Raw genomic sequence first — 17,791 nt, 5'->3', positions numbered from 1 at the left:
ACTGTCTCCAAGTGGTACCTTATGCTGACCGTGTTTAAAAACTAGCAGTTAAGTTGTCAAGAGTTATTTAAGAAGCGTTCAAAAAATAATGAACCTGGAGTTGCACCTCTGACAAACAGCAAAACTGCAAGAAAGAGTATTTGAGCTTTATCATAAATAAGATTAGCAAGGTGTTATAAAACTCACTGCACTGTAAAACAAGGACTCTGCTGTTTTAATCAGTTTCTAACTGATTTTATTTAACAATAGAGCTGCTTTTCCTTGATTACAGGATTGTATCATCTGAATAATCTGGATTTTTGAAAGACAGAGTTTATCTGACACATTAAGATAAGAGAAATTTACCATCCCTGCTCTAACCTTACAACTTAATTTCCTGGAAAGCACCACCCCCTGCATATATGCGATGAGAAAAAAGCCTTTTCAAGGGGAAATAAATAAAGCTCTTCAATAAGTATTTATTTCAAATCAAAGTTTATTTAGTTATAACATTTCTGTATTTTACTTTTTTTTTTTCATTTTTAAAAATGCTGATACATGCTGTAACAGACAGAAAATAGTATTTTTTTTGTTGAAAAGGTGGAAACAAATATTGCAAAAATTTCCAAAATGAGCAAAATGACTGTATTTCAAACCATGAAAAAACAGAAGTACTTTGGAAATTTTTCATGAAATACTTTTTCTGTGACATCTAGAATTTAGTGGGATATGTCTTGAACTTCAAGGAGTGACAGCTCTATCAAGTTTTATAGAAATGGTCATTATCTTTTATGTATTTGGCAAATCATAAGTATTATCTAAATATAGCCTCATACGCTTTGAGGAGAAAAAATGGACAGTTGAGATTGGTCCAAAATAGGCCTTAGAGAAAAATGGTTAAGTTTTAGTTTGCATTCTGACTGTTGGTCTCACCAGTCACCTACTTCAACTACGAATGGTTCTTTTACAGCTATTTTTCCACTGTTCACAATCACACAGTCTTGAAGGGGCCGGTCGTGTTCATCCGTCTGCTGGAGTTCTATCGAATGCACCACCGACTGTTGAAAAAAAAAAAAGAAAGAAAAAGAAGAGTTCAGTTTAGCCAAGGAAACCCCAGTGGCTCAAGTCTGGTACCAGGCAAACAACTAAGAGCTCCTGGCATTACTATTTATTAAAACAACTGAATAAAGACCTTTACCCCGTTGAGTTCCCATATGCCTTTTTTTTTTCCACATTAGTAGTTGTGCCACACTATAACCCAGACACAGCTGACAGAAGCACAAGGAAGGCTGTTTGCCCTCCCATAAAAATTAAAAAACAAAAACAAAATCACACACAAAAAGGAGCAACTGAAATTATCATTTCAGCTGATCGATGTAGCACATGTAGGGTCTACCTTTAGTCTATGAGTAGAAAGTGAATCCAGAGATCATGAAGGATAAGCAAGAACTATTTTTCTAATAGTACAGCATAGCTGTGCTTCAAGAAATCTGATTACTTTTACCTTTAGTGTAACATACACACACACAAACTTTAAGTGTGGCACAATGCCTTCCAGTCAGATGGGTACAGGTTAACTACTGGCCTCGTGCAAGGCAGATAACTGAAGCAGCATTTCGAAAGGACAAAATGAAGTCAGGAATATTGACTACCTGGCTTTCAATATTTGTCCATTAACCTAACTGAACTAAAACTTAGTCTAAGTTTCTTCTCAAAACTTGTAAGCTGCTACTGTAGCTCATGAGAATTCAATATCAAAGTGGGAGTGGAGGCCAGTGTTCTGAGGAGGTTTTCAAACTCCACAAACAGCTGGTCAAGTACAGCAGTTCATGTTTCCCCCATTCCTTTCAAAACAAAAAGCAGATGAAATAATTTAAAAGGAAAAACAGACTACTAAAAGTATATTTAGCTGGAACTGCCATTTTTAAACTTAAAATATATGTGGCCTTTGCAATGACATACGCTTGATCAGTTTTGCAGCTGTGTAGAGTTTGAGGGAATTAACTAGATTTTTTCTTTTTAAACAGATCTGAGTATGTTTGTATATTTTACATTCGTGTGCTTCTAAAAACCGTAACAGTGAAAATGTTAACTAGCACATGCTACAAAATTAGATTTTATCTTGCAGAAATACAATTATTTCATTTCATGACTAACAGCATTAGTGAAAGGCGGACCTGAACTTACTCCATTCGTAATCTGCAAAGGTGTCAGTGTTGATTTCAGTCATTAGTGGTCAGAAACAAGAGCTGCGCAAGCCACAGACCTGATTTAAGCTTCCATTTCTGCAGTCAGCATTTCCTATTTAAGTTCTAAATTGTCCAGATTCAGAATCTTCACAATTGCTTTCTACATATCAGATAAACACTCAATAATTCTGAACCACAATGGTCTAAATTACACTAACACAGGTAACAATTTGTCCAGATTTTCTCGTATTGATCTTGCCACTACTTCCAGCTTACCATTCCATCAAGGACTTTGCCAAATACTACGTGTTTTCCATCTAACCAGGAAGGCTTTGTCACACTGATGAAGAACTGGGATCCATTGGTGTCTGGGCCAGAATTAGCCATGCTAACCCATCCAATTCCATAGTGTTTGAGCTTGAAGTTCTCATCTGGAAACCTTTCTCCATAGATGCTTCTTCCTGTGACACAAAATACGAAAGCAAACTTTTAACAACATCAAAGAAACTGTTTTTGTTCAAAAATGAGAAAAACGAAGTATAAATTCAGGACCTGAAGACTCCTGGTTTGAGGAAGCACAGCAACATCACTGCTCCATCATCAGTGATTCTGTAACTAAAAGCATCTTGTATGTAAAGAAGAAGATAAGGTAAAGCACCACATATACGGAAAGAAAATTCAAAGCTGATGCTTTATCCTTCGTATTTAACAAGCAAGCTTCAAATGTCCTGTTTACAGACACCACTGAATAATAGTATACTTCATCCTGTTCAACAAATTTAGATTATATAATTATGGCCACTAAAAACAAGGTTGCTGTGTTTTGTCACAATTTTAGTCTTTACTTTTACAAATTTTTCCTCCTGGTGAGAAAATGCTTTAGACCTGTTTAGAAATATAAGAACACCAAATAGAACTTAGCTGAAAAGACTCAGTGGGGATTTGCACAAGCGTTACCTAAGGATTTTGATGTTTCTAAAATGGTTTAGAAAAGAAAACATTTGAGTCATGTTTAAACCACCATCACTTTGAAAAGAGAGGGTTGTCTGTCTCATTCTTTAATTATACAGCACCTAGCACAATGGAGACATTACTCCCAACACACTGTCAGATACTATCCCAATAAACAGTATTAGCAGGCAAACAAACACTGCCTACCTTTAATTCTAAAACTTGTGTCTTTGGTATTTTAGCCTTCCCCATTGTTCGCTGCAAGGAAAAGGAATGTGTTTTCCATTCTGTCCCGGCGGGGAAATCACTAACATTTTATGCAGATAGTTCAAAACGCAGCACGTGAAGAATGTGCATGTAAAGGAAGAGAAGAAATCAGAAGCCAGAATGCATGCAAGAGACACTGCAATGGGATTGCCCTCCTTAGTGGACTGAACTGGTCTTCTGGAGGCTCAGGAGGGAGAAGTTACAACACACAGCCAGAACTCACACCACCAGCAAGTTTGGGGTTTTACATTTAGTAAGAGGGAAAAAGCGAGAGGGCATGACCCTGACTTTGTAATTCCTCTACCCGTTTTGAAATTCCCACCAATAGCACATTGCAGAGGGTTCCACCAAACTGGCTGAGCCCAGGGCAGAGAGGACAGCCTACTGCTTCCCCACCTGCCTTCCCTCTATGTGCTTTCACTGAGTGCCTCAGGAAAGGAGTGCTGTCACAAAGTCAGAGCAGTGGAAGGGCGCAGACATCCACCTTTTGGAGACAGTATGGTGTAGGATCAGCAGAGCTGGTCATGTGTCTCCAGCCACCACACAAAGCCATGCATCTTGACTGGGGACAGGTCACAGACAGAAAAGAGAGCTATCTGCAAAAACTGAGGACAAAGGAAGCTCTACACATACATATAATCAGGTAATCCAAATAATTGCAGCTTATGTTCCAAGATGCTTGGAAAAGTACTAGCTGCTCTAAAACTTTTTTTTTTTTTCATTTATATGGCCTGAAATAATGAGGGAATATGCTGTTTTGCCCGTATTTTCAGTAGACGTTTGAAGAACAGAAAGGGAACCTGGAAGATAACAAGCATGTTACCTCCTGATCCATCTCCAGCTGTAAAGTCTCCTCCTTGAATCATGAAGTCTTTGATCACACGATGAAATTTACTTCCTTTGTATCCATATCCTCTCTAAGAAAATGAAATAACTCTGTAAATGAATATAACATCCAGTTCTTTACAGTCATATGGAAATACACATGTAGTCAATGGCCAGATTTCACAGAATATACTACCACCAAAGACAAATACTGGCAAGAAAAATATTAAACTGAGATGCAGTTGAATGCATTTGGGCTGCACTGCCACAAAGCAGGTATTATTCAGGTGATCAAAACCATTGTCTTTATTTGACTGGCAACCAGCCACAGTACCTCTACATGCTAGGTCTGCCTGGCAGGGACAGATTGAGGTGGTGATATCACAGAATCACAGCATCGACTGGGCTGGAAAAGACCTCAGAGATCATCGAGTCCAACCCTTGGTCCAACTCTAGTCCATTTACTAGATCATGGCACTAAGGGCCATGTCCAATCTCAGTTTAAAAACCTCCAGGGACGGCGAGTCCACTACCTCCCTGGGCAGGCCATTCCAATGCCTGACCACTCTCTCTGTAAAGAATTTCTTTCTAATATCCAGCCTAAATTTCCCCTGGTAGAGTTTAAGCCCATGCCCCCTTGTCCTATTGCTAACTGCCTGGGAGAAGAGACCAATCCCCACCTGGCTATAACTTCCCTTCAGGTAGTTATAGAGAGTGATGAGGTCACCTCTAAGCCTCCTCTTCTCTAGACTAAACAACCCCAGCTCCCTCAGCCTCTCCCCATAGGTCTTATGTTCAAGTCCCTTCACCAGTTGTGTTGCTCTCCTCTGGACCCGCTCCAGCACTTCAATGTCTTTCCTGAACTGAGGGGCCCAGAACTGAACACAATACTCCAGGTGTGGCCTCACCAATGCAGAGTACAGGGGAAGGATCACTTCCCTTGTCCTGCTAACCACGCTGTTTTTGATACAGGACAGGATACCGTTGGCCTTCTTGGCCACCTGGGCACACTGTTGGCTCATGTTGAGCTTCCTGTCAATTAGTACCCCCAGGTCCCTTTCTGTCTGACTGCTCTCCAGCCACTCTGCGCCCAGCCTGTAGCGCTGCAGGGGGTTGTTGTGACCAAAGTGCAGCACCCGGCATTTGGCCTTATTGAACTTCATCCCATTGGAATCAGCCCATTTTTCCAGTCTATCCAGATCCCTCTGCAGAGCCCTCCTGCCTTCCAGCAGGTCGACACTCCCTCCCAACTTGGTGTCATCAGCAAATTTGCTGATGATGGTCTCAATCCCCTCATCTAAATCGTCAATAAAGATGTTAAACAGGACTGGACCCAACACTGACCCCTGGGGAACATCACTAGTGACTGGCCGCCAGCTGGATGCAGCCCCATTCACCAGCACTGTCTGGGCCCGGCCCTCCAGCCAGTTCTTAACCCAGCGTAGAGTACACTTGTCCAAGCCATGGGCTACCAGCTTTTGCAGGAGTATATTATGGGAGACAGTGTCAAAGGCCTTGCTGAAGTCCAGATAGACCACATCCACGGCTTTCCCCTCATCCACCAGCTGGGTCACCTGATCATAAAAGGAGATCAGGTTGGTCAGACAGGACCTGCCCCTCCTAAACCCATGCTGGCTGGGTCTGATCCCTTGTCCATCCTGAAGGTGCTGTGTGATTCCATTCAGGATGATCTGCTCCATAACCCTGCCAGGCACCGAGGTCAGGCTGACAGGCCTGTAGTTGCCAGGGTCAGCTCTGCAGCCCTTTTTGTGGACTGGGGTAACACTGGCCAATTTCCAATCATATGGGACCTTCCCAGTGAGCCAGGGCTGTTGGAAGATGATGGAGAGCGGCTTGGCAAGTTCTTCTGCTAGCTCCCTCATCACCCTAGGATGGATCCCATCTGGTCCCATAGACTTGTGAGGATCCAGATGGCTCAGTAAATCACCAACTATTTCCTCCTGGAATACAAGGGCCCTATTTGGCTTCCTATCTCTGTCAACCACCTCCAGAGATGAGTTGTCCTGAGGGCCACCTGCCTTACTGGTAAAAACTGAGGCAAAGTAGGTATTAAGTACCTCAGCTTTCTCCTCATCTTTGTTAACTATACTTCCCTCAAATATATCCAACATCTCATAATTACATCTTGTGAACCAAGCCTCAAGGACATGAGAAGACAGACACCAGTGCACAGCCTTGGTGATGGCGCTCTTGCACAGGCTCCACTGAATTAAGATGGAGAGCTCACAACTGAAACAGCACTAAACAATGTTTACTTCTCAATCCAAACTTCAGTACACAATGGAAGAAAACCACAAACGTACTTCTCCAGTTGCCAGCACAATGAAGTTCTCCACCGTCTTTGGGACAACTTTTCCAAACAATCCAATTACAATTCTGCCAATGTCTTTGTCTCCAATCTTCACATCAAAGAATACCTGAACATTTTTGTGAAGAGAACAAAAGCGACACAAACATGAGCAAAACATAAAGACCAAGCTTTTGAAAGCATAAGGTAGTAAGAAACTGCTTCTGGGTGGTCTGTATTAGGTTGTTGCAAAAGTAACTGCAGTTTTGGACCATGAACTTTAAATCATTATAACTAGTCTGAAACGCATCTTTATTAATCAAAATAGGAACACAACAATCAATACATTTTTGCCAATGAGAAGTAAGTTTGTTTACGCCTGTAAGGTAAAATTCTGTGCTTCAGGATTCAGAGAACCCTTAGGAAGTATTTTCTGCATCCCGCTGGTTGTGGAAGCATTTTCCCTGAAAAAGATTGTCGAAATCCTTGAAGAAGCAGTAGTCAGTTAGTGAGAGGTCAGGTGAATACGGCAGATGAGGCAAAACTTTGTAGCCCAGTTTGTTCAACTTTTGAAGTACTGGTTGTGTGATGTGCAGTCGGGTGTTGTTGTGGAGAAGAATTTGACCCTTCTGATGATTGATGCTGGCTGCAGGCATTGCAGTTTCCAGTGTACTTCATTGATTCACTGAGCATATTTCTCAGATGGAATGGTTTCACCGGGATTCAGAAAGCTCTAGTGGACCACCAAGCAGTGACTGCGACCTTTTCTTGGTGCAAGTTTGGCTTTGAGAAGTGCTTTGGAGATTCTTCTTGATCCAACCACTGAGCTGGTCACCGCTGGTTGTCATATAGAATCCACTTTTTGTCGCACATCACAATCCGATTGAGAAGTGATTTGTTGTTGTTGTGTGGAGTAAGACGACACTTCAAAACTACGATTTTTTTTATTTTCAGTCAGTTCATGAGGCATCCACTTATCGAGCTTTTTCACCTTTCCAATTTTCTTCAAATGCCAAACAACTGTATAATGGTCAACACTGACTTCTTCAGCAACTTCTCATGTAGTTGTAAGAGGATCAGCTTCCATGATTGCTCTCAACTGGTCGTTGCCAACTTCCGATGGCCACTACTACACTCCTCATCTTGAAGGCTCTCATCTCCTTTGTGAAACTTCTTGAACCATCACTGCACTGTACATTCGTGAGCAGTTCCTGGGCCAAATGCATTGATGTTGTGAGTTATCTCTGCTGCGCTACAACCCATTTTGAACTTGAATAAGAAAATGGCTCAGATTTGCTTTTTGTCTAACATCATTTCCATAGTCTAAAATACTAAAATATAAAATAAACACCAAGTGATAAGTCAGTAGCAAAAAAAATGAAGCAAGAAAAGCAAATTATAATTATGTATAACATAACCATATTTTTTTAATATTATATTCCAATGTCAAACAGCAAATTTCAGCAATGCAAAAACTGCAATTCCTTTTGCACCAACCTATAGTATCCTTCAATTCCTGAGGGTGCTGTTCAAGAAAAATCCTTTCAGAGCTACCAAAATGCAGGAAACTGTTTGAAAACTAGTGACTATACATCTTGATTCTTATTGCTTTTATGGACTTAATGCGCCTGCTGTATCACAAGTTTGAAGATAGTGTTCAAGAAGATTGTTCCCAGACGTGTGTATAGAAAAGCTGTATAGAAAAGATGAAATACGAAAGTAAGGAAGAGCAATGATTCTGTTCCAGTGTAGTGAACAATAAGGAACTATAGTACCGACAATACCCACAAACAATAGTTTGCTATCCAGTCATAATCTTCACTGTTCTAGGCATTAGTTTGTATGTGATTGAGTCTGGGTGAAAGCTGAGATTTCATTAAATCGACAAACAGTGGGGAGAAAAACCTACAGCTCAAGAAAGGAGTCACTTTCCAAAATATAAATTCAGACATTATAGAGAAATAACCAGGCTGCATTATTCAGCTGATTGCCTAGAAGTGTCAATGTAGATGCTGCTACAAAGCAACTTCAAAAAGGCAAATTATTTTTAAAGCATTTTAATATAGTTCAGAATATATGAATGCATATTTAAACATTCAAAAATGTTCCATCAATTACTGAAAATAGGAACAGCTGTCAGGAAATGAGGCATTTTGAAGTTCTGAAAAAGTTACATAAAGACTGTTACAACTTCTAGGAAACAGCAATGTGCATTCCTATGATGTGGTATTTGCTGTTCCTTGTGGCACTCAACCAACTATTACTCGTCTGCAATGCTAGGAAATTAGTTCAATAATGATAATAAATGACCACAGTCTCTCCAATGTGAATGCCTCTTTCACGCTCTCCCACTAAACATTTCTACCGTTTCTTGATCTTCCATGTGGTTTTGACTGCTGAACTTTTGGCTAATGCTATAAAAGCTCTGTAAAGAAAATAAAATTCCTTTTGATACACCTCATTCGTTTCCTTGGCACTTGGCACTAAATAACATGCTTCTTAGATGTGTGGTTCCCAAAGTACTAACAGCACACTTTCACTAACTCCTTAACATTTTAATAAACACACTTCTCTGAATCTTGCTGCCAGGTTTACCTGGGTGAGGGGTACTGCCTGCCTATGTCTTCTAAACACAGCTTATTTTGCCTGGAAATACTGTCCTAGTAGAAGGACTGCCTGAAATATGTAAGCATATACAAGTAACACAACTGAAGCTACCAAGCAATAACCCCAGATAGGAGTAATGTCAAACACTTTCACAGAGCACACGGAAACAAGTCCATCATATATTGCAAACCTAACTTGAGAAGAAGGCTTCATGCGTGGCAGAGATACTCACCTAACCAGCAAGCCAAATACTTCCAAAAAATTGTTGCTTCAGCGTATTCCACATCTGTGAACAAACAGTAAGTTCCTGGCACATACCCATGCTATACGCTCGATGATTTTTGGAAAGCTCTGCACTTCCTAATTACATACCACATAATGTGTCTGTGCATTTCTGGCCAGGAAATCAAATACGGAAATATTTGGTAGCCCTAGATGCCATTTTTGCATAGAGAAGCCACGTTCTCTTAAGCATATTTCCTCAACTTCTCTGGAAAGTCAGTAAGCATGCAGACAATAGTGAGGTGGCCAACACAGCAGTCTCAAATATCAAAAAACATCTGGCCAGATTCTTCACTAAAACTCCTAAAGAAAATTATAAATTTTTGATCTTATTAAAATTTATAAAAATATTAGACTTACTTATAATTTGCAGTTAGTAATTCAAAACTGAAACAAAAAAGTGCCTAGCAGTAAGAATGGCTGGTTCTCATTAACATTTACATATAATTTACACAAGATGGTTTATATCAAAACGAAAAAATGGCCAACAGTATTCGGCTCTTCAGGGAAAAAAAAAAAGCTGACTGTTAAAAAAAGACCTCATGATCCTTAGAGACTGGCTAATACAATGATACAGGAATTTCTGATAAATGTAAAATACTGCATGCGGAAGAGGACTGCACAGTCACAACAAGATGTCCTAAATTAGACTCCACGCAGAAAAGACTGCTGGAGCCATCCTGAGCAGTCTGATGAAAAGTCTGGCTCTAGGCTTGTGAAGGTCAGACAAGGAAAGTGAATGTTAGAAATAATTAAAAATGGATAAGGACAAGAGATGGGCATAATTATGCCATGGTATACATCTGTACTGTGCGTTCATACCTTGAGCACTGCATGGAATTCTGGCTTCTCTATTGCAGAACAATAAAGCCAACTTAAGGAAGGTAGAGAAAAGGGCAGCACAGATGGTCAAAGACCTGGAATATCTTTTGTATGAAAACTACACAAGCTGCAAGTGAGAAAAACAGTGTGATTTGATGAGCTCTGTACAGTTATGAGTGGCTCGGACAAGGAAAATTAGCAGCTGCAATTTTCTATGTCCCAGAACCTAAGAATCAGAAAAGGGCATAAAATTAAATCCTAGGCAGAAGGTCTGAAGAAGCAAAGTACTTCATGCTTAACTAAACTGGAATATATTGCCAGATGATTTGGAGGTGAAAGCATATGAGATTTACAGTCCCCTCCCCCCAAAAAATCAAATCCAATGGTGTGTAACAGTGAAAGTGCAGACAGTTGTAAGCAATGGTGGCAATGAAGTTCAGAGGCACCTCTGCCCCTGTCCTTCCCTGCCATGATTTCATGAGTGCAGGCGTCTTTCACCAGGAACAAGGCACTCGCTCATGAGTGTCGGTGGAGAGGTACTTGAGGGCAGAAACATCCAGTCCCTACTTTATCCAAAGCCAAACTATTCATCCCAGAAAAAACTTTTCGGAAAGAGATGCTAGCATGTTGCTATAACTAAGCGCATCCCCAGCCCTCTGCCAGGTGGCACAGCCTGCTAGTCCGTCTCTGTCGTTACCACAGGTGCCTCCACCGCAAATGCCATCCTGCCCACGGTGGAGACCGGCAGCACCCCGACGTGCCAGGCCCGGCCCGCAGCTCCGCTGGCACCACGCTCTGAGGGGTGATGTGGTGGGGCTCAGGTTTTCAGCCACACCAGGTGCCCCAGCCTGTTGTGGGCAGAATGACAAGGGAGCGGGAAACCAGGGGGTAATAAAATGACAGCTCACAACAGCAAGAGTTTCAGCAAGGAACGAGGCGGAGGGGTCAGGGAGGTGGGAAAAAAATCAATACAGCACAAGTAAGCCCCAGAGTGGTTAAAACCCCGGTGCTCAGTGCGCTGCAGACACCAGCACACAGCCCCCAGCTGCCCATGGCGACAGCGGAGACCGCAGACGTGAGCATGTAATTACAAACTTTAAAGTTACCATTTCTGTGAGGCACAGGAACGATCAGATAACTGAAAGTTTGAGGCGTGCAGCGCCTACAGAAAAGAGCCATACCTAAAGGGGTTAAAAGAAACCAAAACAAAACACAACCCAAACCACTTATGAAACGGGAAAGTTACGGCATTTGTCCAAGTTCTCCCCAAACCCGACGGCTGCAGAGGCCTCCCTTCCGCCCGGAACCCGGCCCGGGAAGGGGCGAGCCGGCGAGGGACCAGCTTTTCACTGTAAAACCAGGGTAAAAGGCGGCCAGGCGGCCCCCACCCTCTCAGTACGGGTGGGAGCTGGCAGCGGAGCTGGCAGCAATCGCACCCCCATGGGGACCGCCTTGGAGACGCCGCGGCCCCTTCACGACCGACCGATCCCGACTCGCCTCAGGCCGGCGGCCGGGAAGGCTTCCCGGTAGGCGAAGCCGCCGCGGCCACGAGTCACCTTGGCTGTCACGCTGGGTCCCCTCTTCTTGAAGCCCTCAGCCGCCGGGGCCAGGAAGCAGAAGCAAGCGACAGCGCCGAGGAGCGCCGCCGGCCCCCCGCGGGCCATGGCGCTGAGGCAAGAGCTGCGGCGCCTGCGCCCGCCGCCGGGCGGCCCCTCCTGCGCCATGTGGCGGGGGGGCTGGCGGGGGCGCGGCGGGGCCGTCACCGCGGGGCGGTCACCCGGCCGGGCTGAGGCCGGGGCTGGCCCAGCTTGGCTTTGGAGGAGGTGGGGACGAGGAGGCTGTGAGGAGCGCGGCAGCTGGGCACGCCGCCTGGGCTGAGGTGGGCGCTGGGAAGGGGGTGGTGGCGGCCGCCTGCCTTTGGAACCCCGGCTGCATTCATACAATCACAGTGATTTTAGTTGGGAGAGACCCTCGAGATCATCGAGTCCAGCCGTTAACCCCAGCACTGTCACTAAACCGTGTCGAGAACTTCATCTATACATCTTTTAAACCCTTCCATGGATGCTGACTCAGCCACTTCCCTGGGCAACACGGTCCAGTGCGTGACAACCTTTTCCATGAAGAAATTTTCCCGAATATTGAATGTAAACCTCCCCTGGTGCAACTTGAGGCCATTTCCTCTCATCCTATCACTTGTTACTTGGGAGAAGAGACCGACACCCTCCATGCTACAACCTCCTTTCAGGTGGTTGTAGAGAGCGATAAGGTCTCTCCTCAGCCTCCTTTTCTCCAGGCTAAACAGCCCCAGTTCCCTCAGCCCTTCCTTATGCCCTAGTTAATTACTTAAATTCACGAAAGGTTTATGTGCAAATTCAAGTATCCATTACGCTAGGCCCCTGAGCAGGTTTTCCTGCTTCTTGCCTACCAGGGTGCTGCCAGAGGGAGCCCCACATGCTTGGCAGTGTTTGGAGTGATTACAAGCACTGGGGTGATCATGGCGCTAGTTCCTCCTGGGGATGGGAAGCCGTGTGGCCTCCTCGGGGGCTCAGCCTCGCCAAAGAGCAGCTGGAGGTACCTGCAAGGGGCTGAGCAGCCCAGCTCTTGACTTCAGATAGTCTGTGTGCACAGGAGGGTTCAGTGAAGATCCCACAAGTGGGTGAAGTAGCCAAAGTAGCAGATGTTCTGGGGATGTTGAAAGTGGATTGTTGGCCTTTCATCTTTGGCATATTTAATGTGCTGAGTAGAAACACAAGCCTCTAATGCTTCTAGTTTCCTTTCCTGGTAGCAGAAGAGGGGCACTGCTTGGCCCCCATGCTAGCGCTCCTGGCTTTGAACAATAAGGAGCTGCACCACATGAACTCATCGAACACAAATGTCTTTCCTAAGCCATTGCCTACCACGACAGGGAAGAGTGATCCCTGTCTATCAAATTACCTTTCACACTGACCTGCTACCTTCTCTGCTGAAAAATCTTTTGCATTCAGGACCTGTCCCAAATGGTGTTGCTGCTACAGCCCCTAGAAAATTTTAAAAATTCTAACACACATTGAAACATGTGGCCTTCTAAGTGTAAGCGAACAAAAGAAGAATAATTAGTAGATATACTGCAAGCAGGAGTCTGACAATGGCTACTGTAAACATACTCAGGATTAAACGTGGCAGCGCTGTGTTTCTGGGTATAGGGTGCAGCACCTCGCCGGAGAGCTTGGTGCTGGCTGCAAAGCCAGACCAGGGATGGGGTGGCACACCTGATGGAGAAGAAGCTCTGCACTGCCACATCTACACTGTGATGGCTGCTGAGCCTCTCAGCTGGAGACTGTGCCCCAGTTAGCAAGTGGTAGACACAATAGTTGGTGCTGAAAAGTTGATGTCTGCGCTGTGTGCTTTTCAGGTGGTGTATCCAGGTGACCAGATGCCCACTAGCAGTTGAAGAGTGCTGGGCATGCTCCTGGAACACGTCTTCTGGTTTAGCTTTGTCAGACAGGAATCTAGTTTGTGCATGGCAAGACCTCTCTGCATTGAGAACCGAAGCACGGTAAGAGGGTATGTTGGAAAGATCCACTTCAAAAGTGCGCTCTTGAGCCAAACTAAAATGTGCCACAGACATAACCTAATGCACACCTTTGACTATAGATTGGTCATAGACTGGTTTTAGCAGGCAATGTCACTTTACTGTTTTCCATTTTGCCCCATATGCTGCCTACACCAGTGCGTCTGACTGCAATGAAATTTCTCATCATGTGACCATCATAAAAACCCATTTCCCAGGCACAGCAGGGAGCGGTGGTTACTGATTCCACACTGCATAGCACTTGGGCATAAACACCAAATGATCTTGCCTAATTAATGACTGACACAAATAGATTCCTTTTCCTGAACAGGTGTAAAATGTCTGTGGTTGTAACTGCTCAGTCAAAGAACCACCTGAAGTAACCTACGGTTTAACTTTGGCACCTGACCTGTGCGGTGGCATTTTGTAAAACTGAGGGCTTTTTCTGAAGCCCTACTGTGGGGACTCACTGTCAGGACTGGGGGCTTTGGGGCTTCAGGGCATGGCTCAAGACGTTTACCCAGTTTCCCTGTAACCAATTACATCTGTTTGTCTGAAACAAAACCAGTTCATGCATGTATAGGTGGTTAAAGTGCTTCTTTGATCCCGTTGTTAGTGGTTAATTTATTTCATGCTCACATTCTTCTTTAAATATCAGAGCAGGCCCAACACTTTACTGCCTCTTACGCTAGATTCTTCAATATGCCAGTGCACTTCCAGCAAGTATAATATATGAGTATGGGAGTTTACTCAGAGTAAACTGAGTACACGTTTATTTTCTCTGCTGACTTGATAAGGTACTGAGGATTTAAAATTATTGTTAGATTGCCTTCCTTGCATTGCATCACCACATAGTAAAGGTGTTTGACTATTTATGGAGTTAAGATTTACTGCAGAAATATAAAAATTCAAAGATATACTGATTTGTTCCAGTAGTTTGGTATAAACTTTGAAAGGACTGTATTATTTTATAAATATGTATGTAATGTAGTATTTTGTATGTATGCATGTATTATTTTACAAATATGTGTGTAATATTTTACAAATATGTTAGAAAACATTAAAAGATTTTAACTAAATTCTCAGAGAAACCTCTTGCAGTCCATGTGTGTACCTAATCACATAAATTTAAATAGTTAAAATCCAGAAGGTGAAAGCTTACCATTTCCATCTCTGTTTATCACTACAATCTACTTTTATTACAGCTACCTATTCAGTATTTCTTTGTGCTGAAGTTGCAGTCCTTATGCTTACACTTCACAAGAAATATTACAGACTGTGGGGTGTTCAGAGGATTATGATGAAAATGGAAAAATGTCCCTCTTGGAGCATATTAAGGGCATGTTAAAATTGTTCAGCACTCTGAAGGCAATATTTTTAGGTTTGGGGTGAGTGGGAAGAGACCTATGTGAGACAGAGCATTTTTGATACTCCAGATGCGTGCAAGTCCCAAGGTCATTGTTGACAGAAATGTGTAAAAAGATGGAGCCCTACCTAATTCTAAGTTTTGAATCTGAAATAAGACAAATACTAGCTGATGATACTGTATTTTCTCAGAGCAAGTCAGTCACAGTAGGACACTGGTTCAAATCACGAGGTGCAGAGAAATGAGCAGTGAACGGGGAAGACAAGAAAAGATGGTCTGGCTGAATAGCTCCTTAATTTAATACTCCCAATACAGAAGGGCCTGTTGAGTGCAGGTGTTACGAACAATACTATCCACAGTACTCCCAAAATTCCCTTTCTCAATAAAAATTTTGCTGTTTGCAAGGATTACTTCTCTCTTTATTGGAGTGTAAATACGTTTAATCCATGCACAAGATGACAGTATGAGACAGGAAGAATGAAATGAGCAGTTAATGGCACTGAAGACATTTTAAAACAGCAAGATGAAACAGGGTCTGGTTTACATTATCTTGGAAAGTTTACGCGCATTGGTGATGCCGCTAAATAATTTTTGGAAAAAGATAGAAGAATGTTTAATTTGGAAATCTCAAGAAGAGGCAGATACTTAGTATGTTCAGTGAAAACTCAATTGTACGTGGAAAAATCTCTTCCTGACACTGAAAGAAGTGCACATACTTTTTGTAGGAATTTCGTGTCATGACTATCAAACTGAAAGTGCACAGAAGCCAGACGAACAGTAGGCTTTATACTAACTGAAAAGAAATAAATACTTACAATAAAACTGGGGAATAATATGTAAAAATCTGTTATGACCACTTTAGTTTTCTGCTTTAATTTTGCATAACTATCTTGAAAATTTTGGAGGTCTCCAGAAACTCCTTGCACACACAAACTGAGTACAGTCTGCTGAGAACTACACTGAATTCACTGTGGCTTTGCACAGGGACAGTTTCTCCATACTAAAAAAAAGTGAAAAATCAGGAGAGGGCCTACAACAGAAGACCGTTCTTTCCTGTCCCATCCTCCCTAGCCATGAACAATGTGTTCACCTCTTCAGTGCAGCTGATTTGAAGACTGTTATTATATCTCCCTTCAGTTTTCTTTTCTGTAGACTAAACATCCCCAATTCCCCCAATTCCTTCAATCTTTACACATGGGTCAAATATTAAAGCAGGCGTCATCTGGCTGTGTAGCTTTTAGTTGAAATATTACCTTTATCCTTAAATGTGAGTAGGAGAAGTTACAGATAAGCACATTTTGTCATCTCTTGCCTTTTTTTCCTTTTTTAATTGATCAAGTGACATGAGAATATTGTGACCAAAATTACATAGCCCACTAAAAGTATATGTTCAAATTATCTTGTGTTTGTAATATGGTGCACAGGACATTTTACATTTTAGAGCTAGGAGACATGCATTGTTTTGGTGCTTGTTGTCTTCTGAAGTAATCAAGCCTTCAAAATAATAATTTGCTACTGTTTGACAGTCTTCAATTTAAGTAATAGTATCTGTAATGAGGTGTTTCATTGCTTTTGATGGGCTCGTTACAATTAAAAATGGATACAGAAAAGAGATATATTAAGCGTGTAGCATCTGACAGGTTTTGATTTCTAGTAGTACTAGCATTAACAGTATTTCTAGCACTTCCTTTCAGCACTATGACATTTTAGTGAGCTATGATTTATTGTAGTGATATAGAAATATTTCATATCCAAATTGCTCTAGTATATCATGTTATACAGGTAAAAAGAATTCTGGCCATGACAGACACCATAATAATGTTTTATGGTTCTATAGGCACTTTCATCAATGTTAACTGCTTGACAGCTGCCAGGATAAAACTTGGAGTAAGGACTGTGTTCTGTAAGGGTGCTGTAACAGAGCTTTTATTTTCATTTCCTCACTTTGAAATGGGTTTTTCATTCTCAGATCTGCATCCCTGAAAGTGTGTCATCTTTGCCAAGCTTGATCTTTGTCCATATTGTTTCATAATGTCATTGTATTAGTTGTCTTAGGTTTTGAAGGTATCACTGGCACAGTAAAGTCTTATGTTTAAAGTAAACATTTAATCCCATGAAGAGTAAGAAATGACACCACTTCATCTTCTACATTGTCTGTATTATAAAATAGTTAAAAGCTATAAAACACCAGGACCATTGTGATGGCATATAATTCTGAGAGACCGCTGTTCAAAAAAAAAACTTCAAGTCCAAAAATTGTTAGTCTCTATATATGGCATTAATGAATAATGAAGAAGGAGGTTTATGGGGAGTTATGTTTGTGTTTTTGTCTTTTCCTTTATGTGACTTCAGAAAGATGGAGTGTATCGTATGTGCTGTCTCTTCTCTTAAATCACTTGTAAAACGGCTTAGACTTCTCCTGTCATCTGGTGCACTTATGCAAAACAAATGTGTCCTATGCTCCGGATAAGTGTCTTCCTTTCGGTGAATAGTTTTTAAGCCTTTTAGATTTTGTATCCAAACACGATTTGAAGTGTCACCCTTTCCACTCTAATGGTCAAAGCATTTATTTAGGTGATACCAGCAACGTGTTTTCAAAATAGTGCAGCTGGAGCCAGAATCATTTTTGCTTTGAGCACATTTGT

At 42.3% G+C, this 17,791-nt stretch overlaps 1 protein-coding gene across 1 annotated transcript; it reads right to left on the bottom strand.

The window, feature by feature from the left end:
* Positions 1-457: 457 nt before the first annotated feature.
* PPIC (peptidylprolyl isomerase C) lies at positions 458-11,984 on the bottom strand. The gene is made up of 5 exons (XM_065045311.1): positions 11,787-11,984; positions 6,536-6,649; positions 4,210-4,303; positions 2,445-2,629; positions 458-1,037 (listed from the first exon to the last, which is right to left on the bottom strand). The coding sequence occupies exons 1-5, from the start codon at positions 11,952-11,954 to the stop codon at positions 909-911; spliced, it is 690 nt and encodes a 229-aa protein (XP_064901383.1). The 5' UTR covers positions 11,955-11,984; the 3' UTR covers positions 458-908.
* Between the last annotated feature and the right edge of the window lie 5,807 nt (positions 11,985-17,791).

This window comes from Columba livia, chromosome Z (genome assembly GCF_036013475.1).
Source record: "Columba livia isolate bColLiv1 breed racing homer chromosome Z, bColLiv1.pat.W.v2, whole genome shotgun sequence".
In the NCBI taxonomy this organism is placed as follows: Eukaryota; Metazoa; Chordata; class Aves; order Columbiformes; family Columbidae; genus Columba; species Columba livia.
The sequence above is the reverse complement of the archived record's forward strand: the minus strand, read 5'-3'. Positions and strand labels throughout refer to the sequence as shown.